Consider the following 14731-nt stretch of genomic DNA (forward strand, 5'->3'; position numbering starts at 1 on the left):
CCATATGTTTTATCCATTAATATTTCTTGTCTTCTACTTATATCTAATGATCTTAAGTGCTATCATTAGGGTGTCTGACCACTTCAGACTTATTGCTGCATAAATTTCAATCATATTTTCAAGATTCTTTTATGGCTTTTTACAGCCCCTGCTGACAGTGGGGGAATTAGATGAATAGAGTGATACTGAATCTTTAGGGTTTCACAAAATTTTTTTGATCTAATATGCATGCCCTCTAGTCACTTTTGGCAGTTCAAGTATATAAAATATAGTCACGTTCCATATAACAATGTTTTGGTCAATGACAGACCACATATATGAACATAGTCTCAAATGTTAGTACCATATAGCCTAGCTGTGTAGTAGGCTATGCCATGTAGGTTTGTGTAAGTACACTCTATGATGTTCACACATCGAAATCACCTAATGACTCATTTCTTAGAATGTATCCCATCCTTAAGTGATGCACGCCTGTACGAGAATAAAGTCGTTTGAAAATATTTCGCTGATGACAACTTTGAATAAGGATATGAGAATACCCATTTTGTTTTTGTTTTTGTGAGGAATATTGGCCCTGAGCTAACATCTGTTGCGAATCTTCCTCTATTTTGTATGTGGGACACTGCCACAGCATCACTTGATGAGTGGTGCGTGGGTCTGTGCCCAGGATGCAGGTCTACAAATCTCAGACTGAAGAACCAAACCACGTAAGCCTAACCATTATGTCACTGGGCCGGCTCTGATAACACCCATTTTGAAAACATCCTCCCATTCTACCAAGGAGGAGGAGACATGCTTTTGTCTTAATTTTGCCTATAGTGAGGAAAATAAAGTCACACTGTAAACAATTGAATTAACACTTAGTGCAGTCCACCTGATACTTCCTCATCTCCACCACAGGGACATGGTAGCATTGCACATTCTGGCTTTCTTCTGGTTGGGGATGGGCAAGTCCTAGCCAATATGTATGCATGGTCTGGACACTGAGATTATCAGAGAATAAAAAGAAATGTGAAAGCTTTGGATTTAGTCTCTTCTGTCCAAATTATCTTCTTGTTAGAACTGAAAGATGCAAAATGCATTGTGATTTGGCCTGGAGAATGGAAGCCCTGTCATTTGGGAGCAAACTCCAAAACACATAAATTGAAACAATCTTTGTATTATTCATACTCTACAGGTTAATTCTTGTCTTATGTGGTTGGAGCAAGCCTTTGTTACCTGTATAGGTAATTTTCTTTATTTTCAGATGGTGATTTACTCCACGACTTAATGTGTGTTAGATGACATGTGGTTTACCATGGCACCTCATACATACTTTATGACCCTCTAAAATTCGTTTGTTTACTTACGTGTTTCCCATTGGACTCTGAAGTTCTGGAACACAAATGCTGTCTTCATGTTCTGTATCTCCTGTGCTTTAAATAAAGTAGTCCCATAACTTAAATTGTTGAAGGAATTATTGCACTGATTAATTAACTGAGAAAGCAAAACTGAATTGATGAACAAGTATCAGCATTGGGATTGTTATACAAGCTAGCTTATTTATTCTAGACTTGAGCCAGATTCTATGTTAACTTTTTACTTATAATTTAGCTCTTTACTTCTGTAGTTTAAAGCCATTTTCCACGGCTACTAAACTCAGATATAGCTTCAAGGAATCAGTTAGACTCATCTTTTCATTAAAAAACAATATTTTAAAAATTCAGGTCAACAGGGGAATGAAAGTACTAATAATGAGCCTCAGTGGACAAGTTCAGTACTCCAGAGCTGCTATTTCAAGGAAAACTCCAAGGGAATACATCAAAACGTGGAAAGATGTGATTAAGGATTTTCTCAGATTTTATCTTCCCCTATGTAGAATGCAAACATCAATGCTGAAGTATTTTATTCTTTTTTTATTTCCCATTTTGAAAATAGTATTGATATCTCTTAGAGCATAATAATGACACAATGAAGTGTTTACAAAATGAGTTGTCCCAATTATTATTTGATAATGCAGAATATTCACTATCAAATATTAAAATTATCCATCATTTTTCTTTATTTTCCAGAGGTTTTCATGCCATCCTACCACCCTCATCTTTCTCTGTTTATCTCTTCTCTTATCCCTTCTTTGTAAGAAGAAGAAATGTATGAGGAAGGATTATGGACAGACCCTCTGAGTTTCAGGGGCTTTGTATTGGGCCAATCATAGGCAAATAAGATACAAATATTGAAGGAGAGATTTTTAAAAGTTTAGTTTTAGACATACAAAGTTTGATGTAATAGCTTTATCTCCAAATGGAAATATCTGACAAACTAAAGTCAGCAAGGATTGAACAAAGAAGGCAGGAACTTCATAGATAGGAAGAGAAGGCATTTGTTTAGGAATAATATGTGATATTATGAGTATGGATCAAAAGCCAGGACCCTCAAAAAGTAAGTAAACATAATGGAAATCACAAAGGTCTGTAGCAGAGAGAACATTCTAAGGAAATCAGACCAAGATTTATATATGTGGATTACTATAGGATTAAGGCAATATTTTTCCTTGAAGAATCCATATCTTAATGAGGAGCAGAGGAGTAAACAGATGGGCTGATATAGTGTGATGAAGCATTTGGAATCTACATCAGGTGGGGGTAGAGCAGATAGCTACCTTTCATAATCAATGGAAAAATAAATTTTTTAAAACAATCCCACATTTGACATGTAAAGAACACATACTTATACAAAAATCTGTGCTTTATTTCAATTATTATTCATTTTTATTGATGTTGTCCTGTTACCCAAAGACACAGAAAGTTCTTGAAATTCACTGATGGCAATGTAGGGTAGAACTTAACACAATCAATTTTGGTTCCAGATAGTCTGGGCTTAAACCTTGAACATATTCCTACTAACTGTGTGAATTTAACTAAGTAAACTAATGTTCTAAGTCTTCTCATCTTATATAATAGCATTATCTGTCTCATGGGGTTCTTATAACGATTAGCTTATAAAGTGTCTGGCATATCCCAAACTCAATAATCTTTACTGTTTTTGCTTCTGAATTATTCTAGAATAACTTAAATCAGTATAATTTGAATGCTTCATATATTTTATTGTAGTTAAATTACTTGAAAACTAATAAATATGGGAATACAAAATTTAGAAAAATAATAAGAATGATTACATTTTCAATAATGGTGTTAATTATGACAGTATCACTATCAGTGATTTAAAGAAAGCTGCATTCATGCATCTTCAAAAATACTATGCCAATGACTAGGTAGTCATTGAAATAAATTGTAAAGAGAATGATTCTGAGAATCAGGCTATCTGGCTGGTGGCCTCAGCTTTAAATTTTAAAACTTTAATTAAAAATTTATTGAGGAAGAGTGGAAAAGATGTTAGCTCAGGGCTAATCTTCCTCAAGCAAAAAAAAAGAAAGAGGAAGATTGGCAATGGATTTTAGCTCAGAGAGAATTTTCCTCGCCAAAAAAGAGAATATATTATGAATCAATATGACTCAAAGCACTTTTATTTCTATTAACTCATTAAACTCTCATAAGAAGGTTTTGAGAGCAGGTCTTTCACTGATATAAAATTGGGATAATGTCCATAAAATTACTTCTAAACTTATTTGGCCAATATTTGTTTTTGTGTGCATGTAATTGCAGCATTCATCCATTACAGAAAAACGGCTACAGTGTGGACTACGTAGCTATTCATTAGGTTCTATTAGGGTGTTTTGTCTTTACTAAGTCTTATTTTTCTAATTTGTAAGAGAACAATTTTGAAATCTCATGATAACTAACTAATTAGTTATATTGTCATTTTTCTATTTTCTAAATAGGGACACCATTGGCCCCAGCCTGCAATGGGGGGTGTCTCTATCTCAGAGCAGATTATAGTTTGGTGTGGTTGAATTTCCAAGACTCTAAGATGGAGGGAGAAGGAGCTATCTGGGCAGCATGACCAGCTACCACCATATGTAGTAAAAGGATCTAGTATAGAATGGTTCTGTGGTAAACATGGGCATCTGGCAGGTAGCACAGGAATTCAAGGTCAGAATATGTGATGGAAACTTCCCGTTACCTTTGTCTTGATTTGACCCACCAAACCAGAGAAATTGCAGGGCTCTTATAAGGTGGTGATTATTCCCAGTTAGTGAAAGAAACATGTCAGTGCCACAGCTTATCCTGGCAGACCTACATACAGAGATAGCAAACTGTTCAGAAGTTTAGAACTCTTTCAATGTGGGAGTAATTAACAGGGTCAAGATGTATTGAGAAAGAGGGGTTGTCATCTTGAAACTCACACATACTCACGCACAGATACACACACACACATGAAGTCACTAAAAGGATTGAAAGGGCAGTTGAACAGCTGCAGCCGCTAGTAAATGACCTCTGATGTTTGTTGCTATACTTGAACAGTATCCTCATGATTATAAACTCCCAAGTTGTGTTATAAGACGTAACAAGAAAAGGCATATTATCAACTTAGGTATATGAATAACTCAATCCTTATCTGAGACCCAATCAGAATATTAATTTAAAAAGGTAGAAACAATGTTTTATGTCAATTATGTGCAAAAAAACCTGTAAAAAAGGTCAAATAAATCTATCAGAGAAATGAGTTGATAGATCAAAATTTAAGCATGTTCACTGTAAAAAAAAAAATTGTGATTTTTTTAAACTCTTCAGAAAAAGCTGTGAAACAAATATTCCTGAGTAGGTAGTTTTGGATACGTTTCACATTGAGAATGATACATGAAATAAATTACTTGTGGATGATTAAACTACATTACCAGTTTTTTTAAGACTGCACATATCTACATCAAATGTTTATTTACTCTGAGAATATGTTACTTTGTCTTTCAGCTTCAACAGAGCTTTCTTCACTTCTTTGTTCCTCAGGGTGTACACCACAGGGTTTAGAAGGGGTGTCAGCACAGTGTAGAAAATGGTCACAACTCCATCCACAGCATTCTTGGAGCCTGGCCTCAGGTAAATGAAAACACCAGGGCCAAAGAAACAAAGGACAACAATGCAGTGGGAGGTGCAGGTCTGAAAGGCTCTGTGTCTCCCTTCTGAGGTGCGGATCTTAAAGATGGAACAGACAATGGACACATACGACAGCACTATCAGGAGAAAGCAGCTGGAGGCCACTACCCCGATATTGAAAAAGATCACCATCTCAATGGCAGAAGTGTCTGCACAGGCAAGTTTGAGGATGGGTGGTGCATCACAAATGTAATGCTGGATCTGTTGGGGCCCACAGTAGGGCAAACGGAACGTCAGTATGGTCTGGACAGCAGAGTGCAGAGAACCAGTTAGCCACGTGGTTGTGGCCAGGAGGGCACACATTCTCCCACTCATCATGCTGCTGTACCTGAGTGGGTAACTGATGGCCAGGTAGCGGTCATAGGACACGACTGTGTAGAGGAAACACTCGGTGCTCCCCAGGAAGTGGAAGGAGTAGAGCTGGGCCATACAGCTGTGGAAGGAGATAGCCTTGCCGCCTGGGGAGACCAAGGTCATCAGCATTTTGGGCACAGTGACTGTGGAGAACCACATGTCAATGAAGGACAGATTGGCCAGGAAGTAGTACATGGGGGTGTGGAGGTGGGAATCCATACTGATCATCAGTAGGATGAGGAGGTTCCCCACCACGGTGAGTAAGTAAATCACCAAGAAGATTCCAAAGAGAGGGGTGTCCAGTGCAGGTGCATGGGGAAAGCCCATGAGGATGAATGTTGTCATGAGGCTCACGTTTGTCGTTTCTCCACACTTTTGGTACCTCTCCCTGTGGGAATATAAAGAACATTCAGGATTTATGTAAAAAGGGAGAACCCATTCTCTGTGTAGCAACTGCATCATCCATGGCAGATAATTCTGGAGTTATGCTCAACTTTGCTTACTGCAAAGCTTCTTTTATAAAGGTGATGGCATGATTTCATCATCTGCCTCTCTCTATGTCTCATATACACACACAAAATAGAGGCAAACACAGATATATGCAAAAAGAAGTAGGAGAAATCCATGGCATTAATTTCTACTGATTTCTACTGATACCATAAATTACTTTACATTTAGCAGCGTAAAGCAATTCAATTTTACTATCGCGCAATCTTTTCAGTCAGGTCAGTTGGGTCCTTTGCTCAGTCTCATCAAGATAAAATCAAGGTCTCAGGTGGGTCTGTAATCTCATCTGAGGCTCAGAATCCTCTTCCAAGTTTATTAAGGCTTTTGGCAAAATACGTTTCCTTGCAGCTTTAGGACTCAAGTCTCTGTTTTCTTGGTGGCTGTTGCCAGGGAGCATCTGAAGTCACCCTTATGTCCTAAACACCTGACCATCTGGCAACATTGCAGCTTCCTTCTTCCAAGCCAGCAGGAGAATCTCTCTCCAGTTTGCTGGGCAAAAGGGAAATGCAACGTAATGTAAGTGAGAGAGTCATATCCCACCATATTCACAGGTCCCACCTTTACTCTAAGGGAGGCTATTTAACAAGGAGCATACACCAGGGGGAAGGAATCTTGGGAACTCTTTTAAACTCTGTTTTCTCCCCAAAAGTTATTGGGAAATGTAAAGAATCAAGAATTTAATTGTTGCTAGCAGTGAGCATTTCAAAAGTCTACAGTAAGCCTAAATCTTTCTCTTGTGTCCTCATATATAATTTGGCAGTAATAACATCTACCTAACTAAGAAGTTGTAAATATTAAGTGAGATACTGCAGGTAAAGTACTTAATACAGTGCCTGACATGTAATAGCTGCTCCATAAATGATAGTGAATCAGGGGGCCGGCCCGGTGGTGCAGTGGTTAAGTTTGCACGTTCAGCTTTTCAGCGGCCCGGGGTTCGCTGGTTTGCATCCCGGGTGCGGACATGGCACTGCTTGGTAAGCCATACTGTGGTAGGCGTCCCACATATAAAGTAGAGGAAGACGGGCACGGATGTTAGCTCAGGGCCAGGCTTCCTCAGCAAAATGAGGAGGACTGGCAGTAGTTAGCTCAGGGCTAGTCTTCCTCAAAAAAAAAAAAAATGGAGCAGAAAAAAAGATAGTGAATCATGTAACTCTGTTCCTTATATTATAGAATTGCCATATATATATAGAGAGAGAGAGAGACAGAGAGAGACAGAGAGAGATTGACAATAAATAATAAAAATAAAAGTCTCTTTGTGCTATAGAGACTTCTCAATTTCAAAGTTAGATCTTTGAGGAAGATTCATCTCTGGTATTGGTACTGGTACTAATGCCTCAGTACCACCACCACCTGCTTATAAAGAGACTTCTTTAGCTTCAATCAGAGCAAGCTAGAACATCAACTCCATAATAGGATAACTGCAATCTCCCGTATGATTCAGAATATGCAAAGCCTTTTACACTGCTAGCCTCACACTTCTCTTATACTAAAACATCCTTTATGAGGCTCTAAGAATATAAAGTTCACATTTGTTCTCCGAACCACAACCGATTGTGTAGGGGCTGGTTTTCTAATATACATCCTTCAATCATAGATATCTAAATATTTTCTAATATCGGCTTTGTTAGAGAAAATATCCCTCCCCCATCTTCTATTCCTCTTACTCATAAATCCAGGCAATTCCCTCATAAGAGAAGACAATTTCATCAAGTATATGGTTCTTATTTAAAGCCTGCTACCTGAGACTGGAACAATGGGACCAATGCAAGAGGAAAGGACCTATATTGGCTCTATGTCAAGAAAAGTTGGAATTCCATACAGTGAAAAGTGAGGCAGAAATGACGTTATTGATTTAATCTAAAATACTATCGAGTTCTGGATTGTTATTAATTCTTCTATGATAGAAGACTCTGAAACTGGCTGACCAATATGAGACAAATGAGGATCTCTGCTCTTAGCAAAGCCCAGACAAAATTTATCCTATCTCAAGGCAATGTGGCTTAAGCTGTATTAAAACTATATTTTTCAAATAAGAGAATAAATAGCAGAGAAAGGATTATCCTAATCACCTACATGAATATCAAAACTCAAGAAATGTAACAAATGTATCTTTGAAATTTCTCCTATATTAGTGTGATCTCATCACCAGAATAATCTCACATTCAGATTAGATGAAATATGAAATTTTTCATCAGGTGAATTACAAGGTAACCTGAGACTTAAGTCAGGAGATTCAGCCAAAGGTACCAATGTTTGATTTGTTTGTCCATGCTGTAGCAACTTAGTTCCCATTTGTAGGCCCTCAATTACTAATTGTATGTATATATGGAAGGAGAGAGACTAGATAACCAAATTTAGAAAGAAGGCTAACAATTGCCAAATATCTTAACACTGAGTGGATATTTAAGGAGGAAAGCAGAGGGAAATAAGAGAAATCTACCTTTCTTAGAATTCACCTTACCGTATGTGATTCATTTCAGTAGTGTAACTCATCTGGTTTATTTCCCCTCAATTTTTCGCTTTTTACATGCTACGATGAGGCTGTCGTTTGCAAGTTATTATCCAAAGGACAGACACACCTATGATTCCTTGGTGAGAAAGAGTGGTTCATATCTACACAGGGACCCAACTAGTTGAAGTACAGGGAATAGAAACTAACATGGCTGGATGGGTAGGAGCCTGACTTGATTTAGTGTCTCCAGAGATAGGATTACTCTTGAGTCTTCAGGTCCCTTGAGGAGCAGAAAAACTACAGGAAAAGACTAATGAAAGGTTTTTAGTAATCATGCATGTGTTTTCCCACGTGTTTGTTATTTGAACCCTCCTGAGAAGAATTCATGTCTTTCTGGAACTAATACATATAACTAAGAGGAAAGGAGGAGTCAGTTACCATTTTTTTATGACCAGTGACACAGATAGACTCACAACTACTTACTCTCAACTTGAAGTTGTCCAGAATCCATAAATGGTCATCACCTGCTTGCACTGTCCATCTCAACAGTACTCTCTCTTTTAAAGATGGTTTAAAACATTTAAATTTCCAAACATTTTTTATGCTGTATTGTAGATATAACTATGGTAGTATTTATGACTGATTTAGGTAAATATATTTTAAAGAAAACAAACAAAAAAAGGCTAATTATAAAAACTAAAACATTGAACTAAATTGATTGTATTTTAAAATATAAATTTTGCAGCTAATTTTATTTGATCATATGTAATAATGCTAGACCTTAATAATCAGATTATAAGTAGAGAAAACAAAGCAGTTGGGACCTTAAACCGATTTCCTAAACTCCGTTTCAGTTGACAAAGTAATTACCACTATACTCTCTAATTATGTAGAATGTAATAATATCCTTATGTAAAATCTAAAGTAAAATTAATTCCAGATGAAGTAAAGATTTAAGTAAAGGAGAAAAATCTCAAAATACTAAAATATTATCAAAGTAAAACCTGGTAACTTGGGTGTAAAGAAAACTTTCATCATCACTTTTGATATCTGGTATTGTGAATCTTCTAGTTTTTATTTCTTCAAGATTATCTTGGCTATTTGGGGGTCCAATCCATTTCAATATACACGTTAGGATCCATATGTCCATATCTACAGAATAAAATCCTGGCATTTTATTTATAATTGCATTGAATCTATAAACAATTTGAGAATTAAAATCTTTAAAATATTGAGCCTTTTAACCCATGAGCACATTATAATCCTCCATTTCTTCAGCAACTTTTAGATATCTCTCAAAAATGTTTTGCAATTTCTATTGTTATGGTGTTACAAATCTTTGCTTACATTTGTATCCAGATCAGGGTTTCTCAACCTCAGAACCATTGATATTTTTGGCAAGACAAGTCTTGCGGGAGCTTGCTGTGCTTTGTGAGATGTTTAGCAGCATCCCTGACCTCCAGGCACTAGACGTTAGTACCTGTGACATAAACAATTTCTCCAGACATGGCCAAATGACAGTTGAGAGACACTGATCTAGATATTTAATAGATATTTGAGTTTTTATTTTGAATCTAAACGTGTATAAATCTAAAAGTTCATAGGCCATTTTTACATGGAGTTTCAGATCATACATTCTCATTGCTATACGGCAATCCACTGTGTGAATATAACATAATTTATTTTTAATTCAACTTTTGATAGGCATTTGAATAATTTCCAATTTTTGCCTATCAAAATTAGTGCTGCGCCCCTACGTTCATTGCAGCAATTATCCACAACAGCCAAGACTGAGAAACAACCTAAGTGCCCATCAATAGATGAATGGATAAAGAATATATGGTATATACATGCAATGAAATACTACTTAGCCATAAAAATAGAGGAAATCTTGCCATTAATGACAACTTGGATGAAGTTGAGGGTATTTTGCTAAGTGAAATAAATCAGACAGAGAAAGACAAATACCGTATGATTCCACTCATATGTGTAAGATAAAGAAACAAACACAGATACAGAGAACAAATTGCTGGTTACAAGGAAGGGTTGCAAAAGGGGTAAAGGGGCACGTGTGTATGGCAATGGATGGCAACTAGACTTTTGGTGGGGAACACAATATAGTCTATACAGAGGGTGAAATATGATGTATATCTGAAATTTATACAATTTTATAAATCAGTGTTACCTCAATAAAAAATTTAAAATCAGTGCTGCAAAAAACTAGAGTACATGTTTGTATATACATAAACATATATTTGTATACACCATACATAAAAATGCTATATATATACATATATACATATATGGAATTTCCTTTGGCAAATCTATATGTTACGTATTACGTGCTTTTCTTTTGGATACACATGTGTATACATACACACATACTTTTCTATATCAGAAGGCAGTCCCACTTAAAGGAAAAGTGTTTAAGTGAAATATAAATAAACTAAATGAATAAATAAGTATGCTAATAAAGATCCATGCCAGTGCACCACACTGACAAAACACCATTTGTATACATCCTTCCCTTCATATTTACACACAAACAATGTTAACACTAATACAATGCAACATTTTTCCTCATGTCACTCCCTTCAAAGAAGGAGCCATTCCAATATATCACCTTTCATTTCATCCAGATCCAAATCTGGAATCTCTGAGTGATGTTAATTGCATCTTTGGTTCTGAGATAACTCTAACTCAACATTGTGTGACATACAGACAAAATAATAAAGTTACCATGAACACATCATGTATATAATAATGAAGTGAATGGAGGGAGAAAATTAAAACATGTAAATACCTATATGGCAAAGCCATGTAAAAAATACATGTAGGAGGTACCATACTTATTTTGCAAATAGATCTGAGGTAATAGCTTACATTAATAACTTCTGTCTTCTTCAATGCTTTTTCTTATCAAGAAACTCAGCATGTTGTTGTGACCAAATAGAGTGAATCAAATCATTATTTCTGCAAGACACAAGCACATTTTGACATTGCCAAATTAGGCTGCAGTCATTTACTATTAATTTTTATCTCTGGGTACAGTTATATGCAGAGCCATCCTATGGAATTACCAAAATTCACTGTCCGGGAAAGGAAGAGGGCAAAGTAGCAAAATTATTGCCTTGTGTGTTAGTACCAATATTTGGTTCAGTACAGGGATAAAAGTCAATAATTCTACAATTTTGTGTTCATGTGACAGGACAGATATATCTCATCATGCAGTGTGCCAAGAAAATGAAACCTTGGAGAACCCATCAGTGTGAAAATACAGATATCATGGCAAGTCATGTCCTTTCCTCTATATAAATATGGCATATAAATCTTTTGAACTATTTTTTGATGCTTCAGGAGTAAAATGAAATAATCTTCAGCACAGTAAAGATGACATTCTGGAACATTATAAAAATTCCACTAGAGTTTGTGGACTAGCCTACTCACCCCAAGGCAACTAGATTATCAGAAATGTTACTGAGGTGACAGTTTGTTTCCATAGGTTCTTCTCCTACGATATGGTACACAAATGAATTTGCAAGGCATCTTCTATTTTCCATTCACCAGGTCCTATTAGCATGACATTATCAACAGAGTCAACCAACATAATATCCAGTGAGTTTGTGAGTACACAAATCACTACAGAGTAATTGTTACACAAAAACTATGAGGGCAAAACATGACCCCAAACAGTAGCTGGTACACAGGTGATAAAAAGTTAGTTTTGAGTATATAAATGCAAGACTTAGGAGAGGATTTTTCTTTAAAAGTCACCAAAAAAGTAAATAGACATTCTTAATTTTAGCATGATTGAATTAAAAAACATTATAAAGATAAAGAAATTTAAGTTACACAATGATTTAAACAAAAAATAAAAGTGTTAGTATTTTAAATATAGAAAAAACTGTATATATCAATAAGTAAAATAAAAGCAAATGAAAGGAATAGGCTAAAGTCACATACTGATTTTTCAGAAAACGGAAAACAAAACATTTGAAAACCAAAGAAAGCGTGCTTAACTTCATTAGCAATCATGGAAATGCATATCAAATCTACACTTAGATATAATTTCATACATTCAAGAAAAAATTTGTAAAATCTGATATACCAAGTAGTAGCAGAGATGTGGACCAAAGAGCCCTCTTAGCTCCCAGTTAATGTGAAAACTGGTATAAACACTAAATTACCAATACAATTGCAGATATGGATACTCTTTAATCCAGCAGTTCTTTACCGGAAACCTACATAAATTTTGCACACAGATAGTTTGCACCACGTATAAAAATATGCTTAGCAGCTCTGCTTAAATACAGCATAAAACCATTAATAACTCCAATGTTGTTTGGAAAATGTTGTTTGTTGTTTTCACATTGTTGTTCAATGTGAAAGGACAGAAGGAAAATAGACAAAAGGAAGGAAGAGAAGAACGTATTTTGTTCATAAAATAAATACCAAGAAAGTAAAAAAAAAAAAAGAGTATTAAGCCACCAAAATCAAAGTTTCAAAAACTAAATTTTATTTAAGAATACTGCAGTGTGATTCCACTTATATTAGTTCAAAACAGGAATGGACACTTAGCTGGTAAACTTATAAAAGACAATCAAGGGAAGGGTTAACAGAAATTGCAGGATAGAGGCCTGCCCGGTGGCGCGGCAGTTAAGTTCACACATTCTGCTTTGGCAGCCAGGGGTTTGCCAGTTGGGATCCTGGGTGTGGACCTACGCACCACTTGTCAGGCCATGCTGTGGTAGGCATCCCACATACAAAGTAGAGGAAGATGGGCATGGATGTTAGCTCAGGGCTGGTTTTCCTCAGCAAAAAGAGGAGAATTGGCGGCAACTGCTAGCTCAGGGCTAATCTTCCTCACAAATAAATAAATTAATTAATAAGTTAATTAATTTAGAAAAAGAAAAAAATTGCAGGATAGTTATTAACTCTCATAGGGAGAGACGAGGGTCACGGGAGAAAAGCATACGGGACGCTGCAGTGGTTCCTATGACATTTTATTCTTAAATTGGATTCTGGTTACACTCATTTTGTTTTATTAAAATTATATATGTCTATATATATACGCATGTATGCATGTGTGCATGTATATATATGTGTGTGTATATATTTTGTGTGTGGGAATTTTTAAGTATGACACGTTGTATTTGGAAACTTTTAAAGTAGCATTTACCAGTTGGGGATCACCATGCTAATGGTTCCACTGGCATATTCTAATAAGACTATATTTAGATCAGGAGCTAGGATATTAGTCACTACTTCGTTAAACCTACAATTCTCTGTCACTCTGCACCTGTCATATTGTAGAGTTAAATGGGCATGTGATAGAAATTTCCTTCTGAATCTTTCAAATCTTGGAAGTAATGTTAATCTCCATGAGCCTCCCCAAAGACACAAAAGTATCTATGACTCTTTTATTGAAAATGGGGAGACCTGGGGCTTCCACATAGCCCTCTCTATCAGCATAGTTGCTAGTTTCTTTAGGGTCAGAAAGCTAATGTGGAGATACCATCAGCTACTGAGGACATAAATCCCAACTCCACTCTCATGAATTAGGAAATAATTTTAGGGTAATGTGACATTCTACCAAGGAGAACTTGATTTAGTGCTCCATTTATTTACCTGACAAAGCCAAAGTTAATTACATTAAAAATAGTCTGGATAGTTTCCTTGACTGATTACTCAATGGAAGGAACACAGGTCCATTTGAAGAAAGTTAGGAAGAATATGCAGAGGACATGCTTATGTTCTTACTGTAGAGAGCACCTAGCCTTTCCTTTTTGAAAGTGGCATTGAATCAATGAACTGACTCAACCAGGGAAGTAAGTAAGGGCAATGACATTCAGGGTGGCTCAATTTTGGCCTCTTTTATGAGAATTGATAGAATTTTGTTATATTAATCAAGAAGGAAAGACTTTCTGGGTTGGAAAATTTCTTTGGTGTTTGGCCTCTTTACTACTGCATTGCTCTTACTACTCACCCTGATAGCTTTCCCCACCTCTTGTGTGATAGTTATGGCCCACTACTTATAATCCTTAAAATATTATAAAAATTAAAAGCTCATTTCAAGTACATTAATTCCAACCAATATTCTTGGCTCCTGATGTTTCACTTCCTCAGTATAACCCCTAGAGCCTCTATAAACAACAAATTCTTGGCCCTTTTAGGTTACATGGTCTGTGAATGAGTGGGCAGGTTGTGCATGATAAATCCACTTCCACACTCCAATTTCTCATGTCATTAGACTCCTCCCTACATCTTTATTTAGCATAAGTCACTGTTAGTCCAAGCGTCACTCAACCAATCAGTAAGTAAACAGTGTAAGAGTACTATTATGTGATCAAGTCAGCACAATGAGGGCAGAACTTCTGAAAAGCATGTT

At 36.2% G+C, this 14731-nt stretch overlaps 1 protein-coding gene across 1 annotated transcript; it reads right to left on the bottom strand.

Moving 5' to 3' along the window:
- Nucleotides 1–4811: 4811 nt before the first annotated feature.
- LOC103550124 (olfactory receptor 10G8-like) lies at nucleotides 4812–5843 on the bottom strand. The gene has a single exon (XM_008518858.2). It carries the CDS (start codon nucleotides 5841–5843, stop codon nucleotides 4812–4814), a length of 1032 nt encoding a protein of 343 aa, XP_008517080.2.
- Nucleotides 5844–14731: the final 8888 nt, after the last annotated feature.

The sequence above is a fragment of the Equus przewalskii genome, chromosome 6, assembly GCF_037783145.1.
Source record: "Equus przewalskii isolate Varuska chromosome 6, EquPr2, whole genome shotgun sequence".
NCBI classification, from domain to species: domain Eukaryota; kingdom Metazoa; phylum Chordata; class Mammalia; order Perissodactyla; family Equidae; genus Equus; species Equus przewalskii.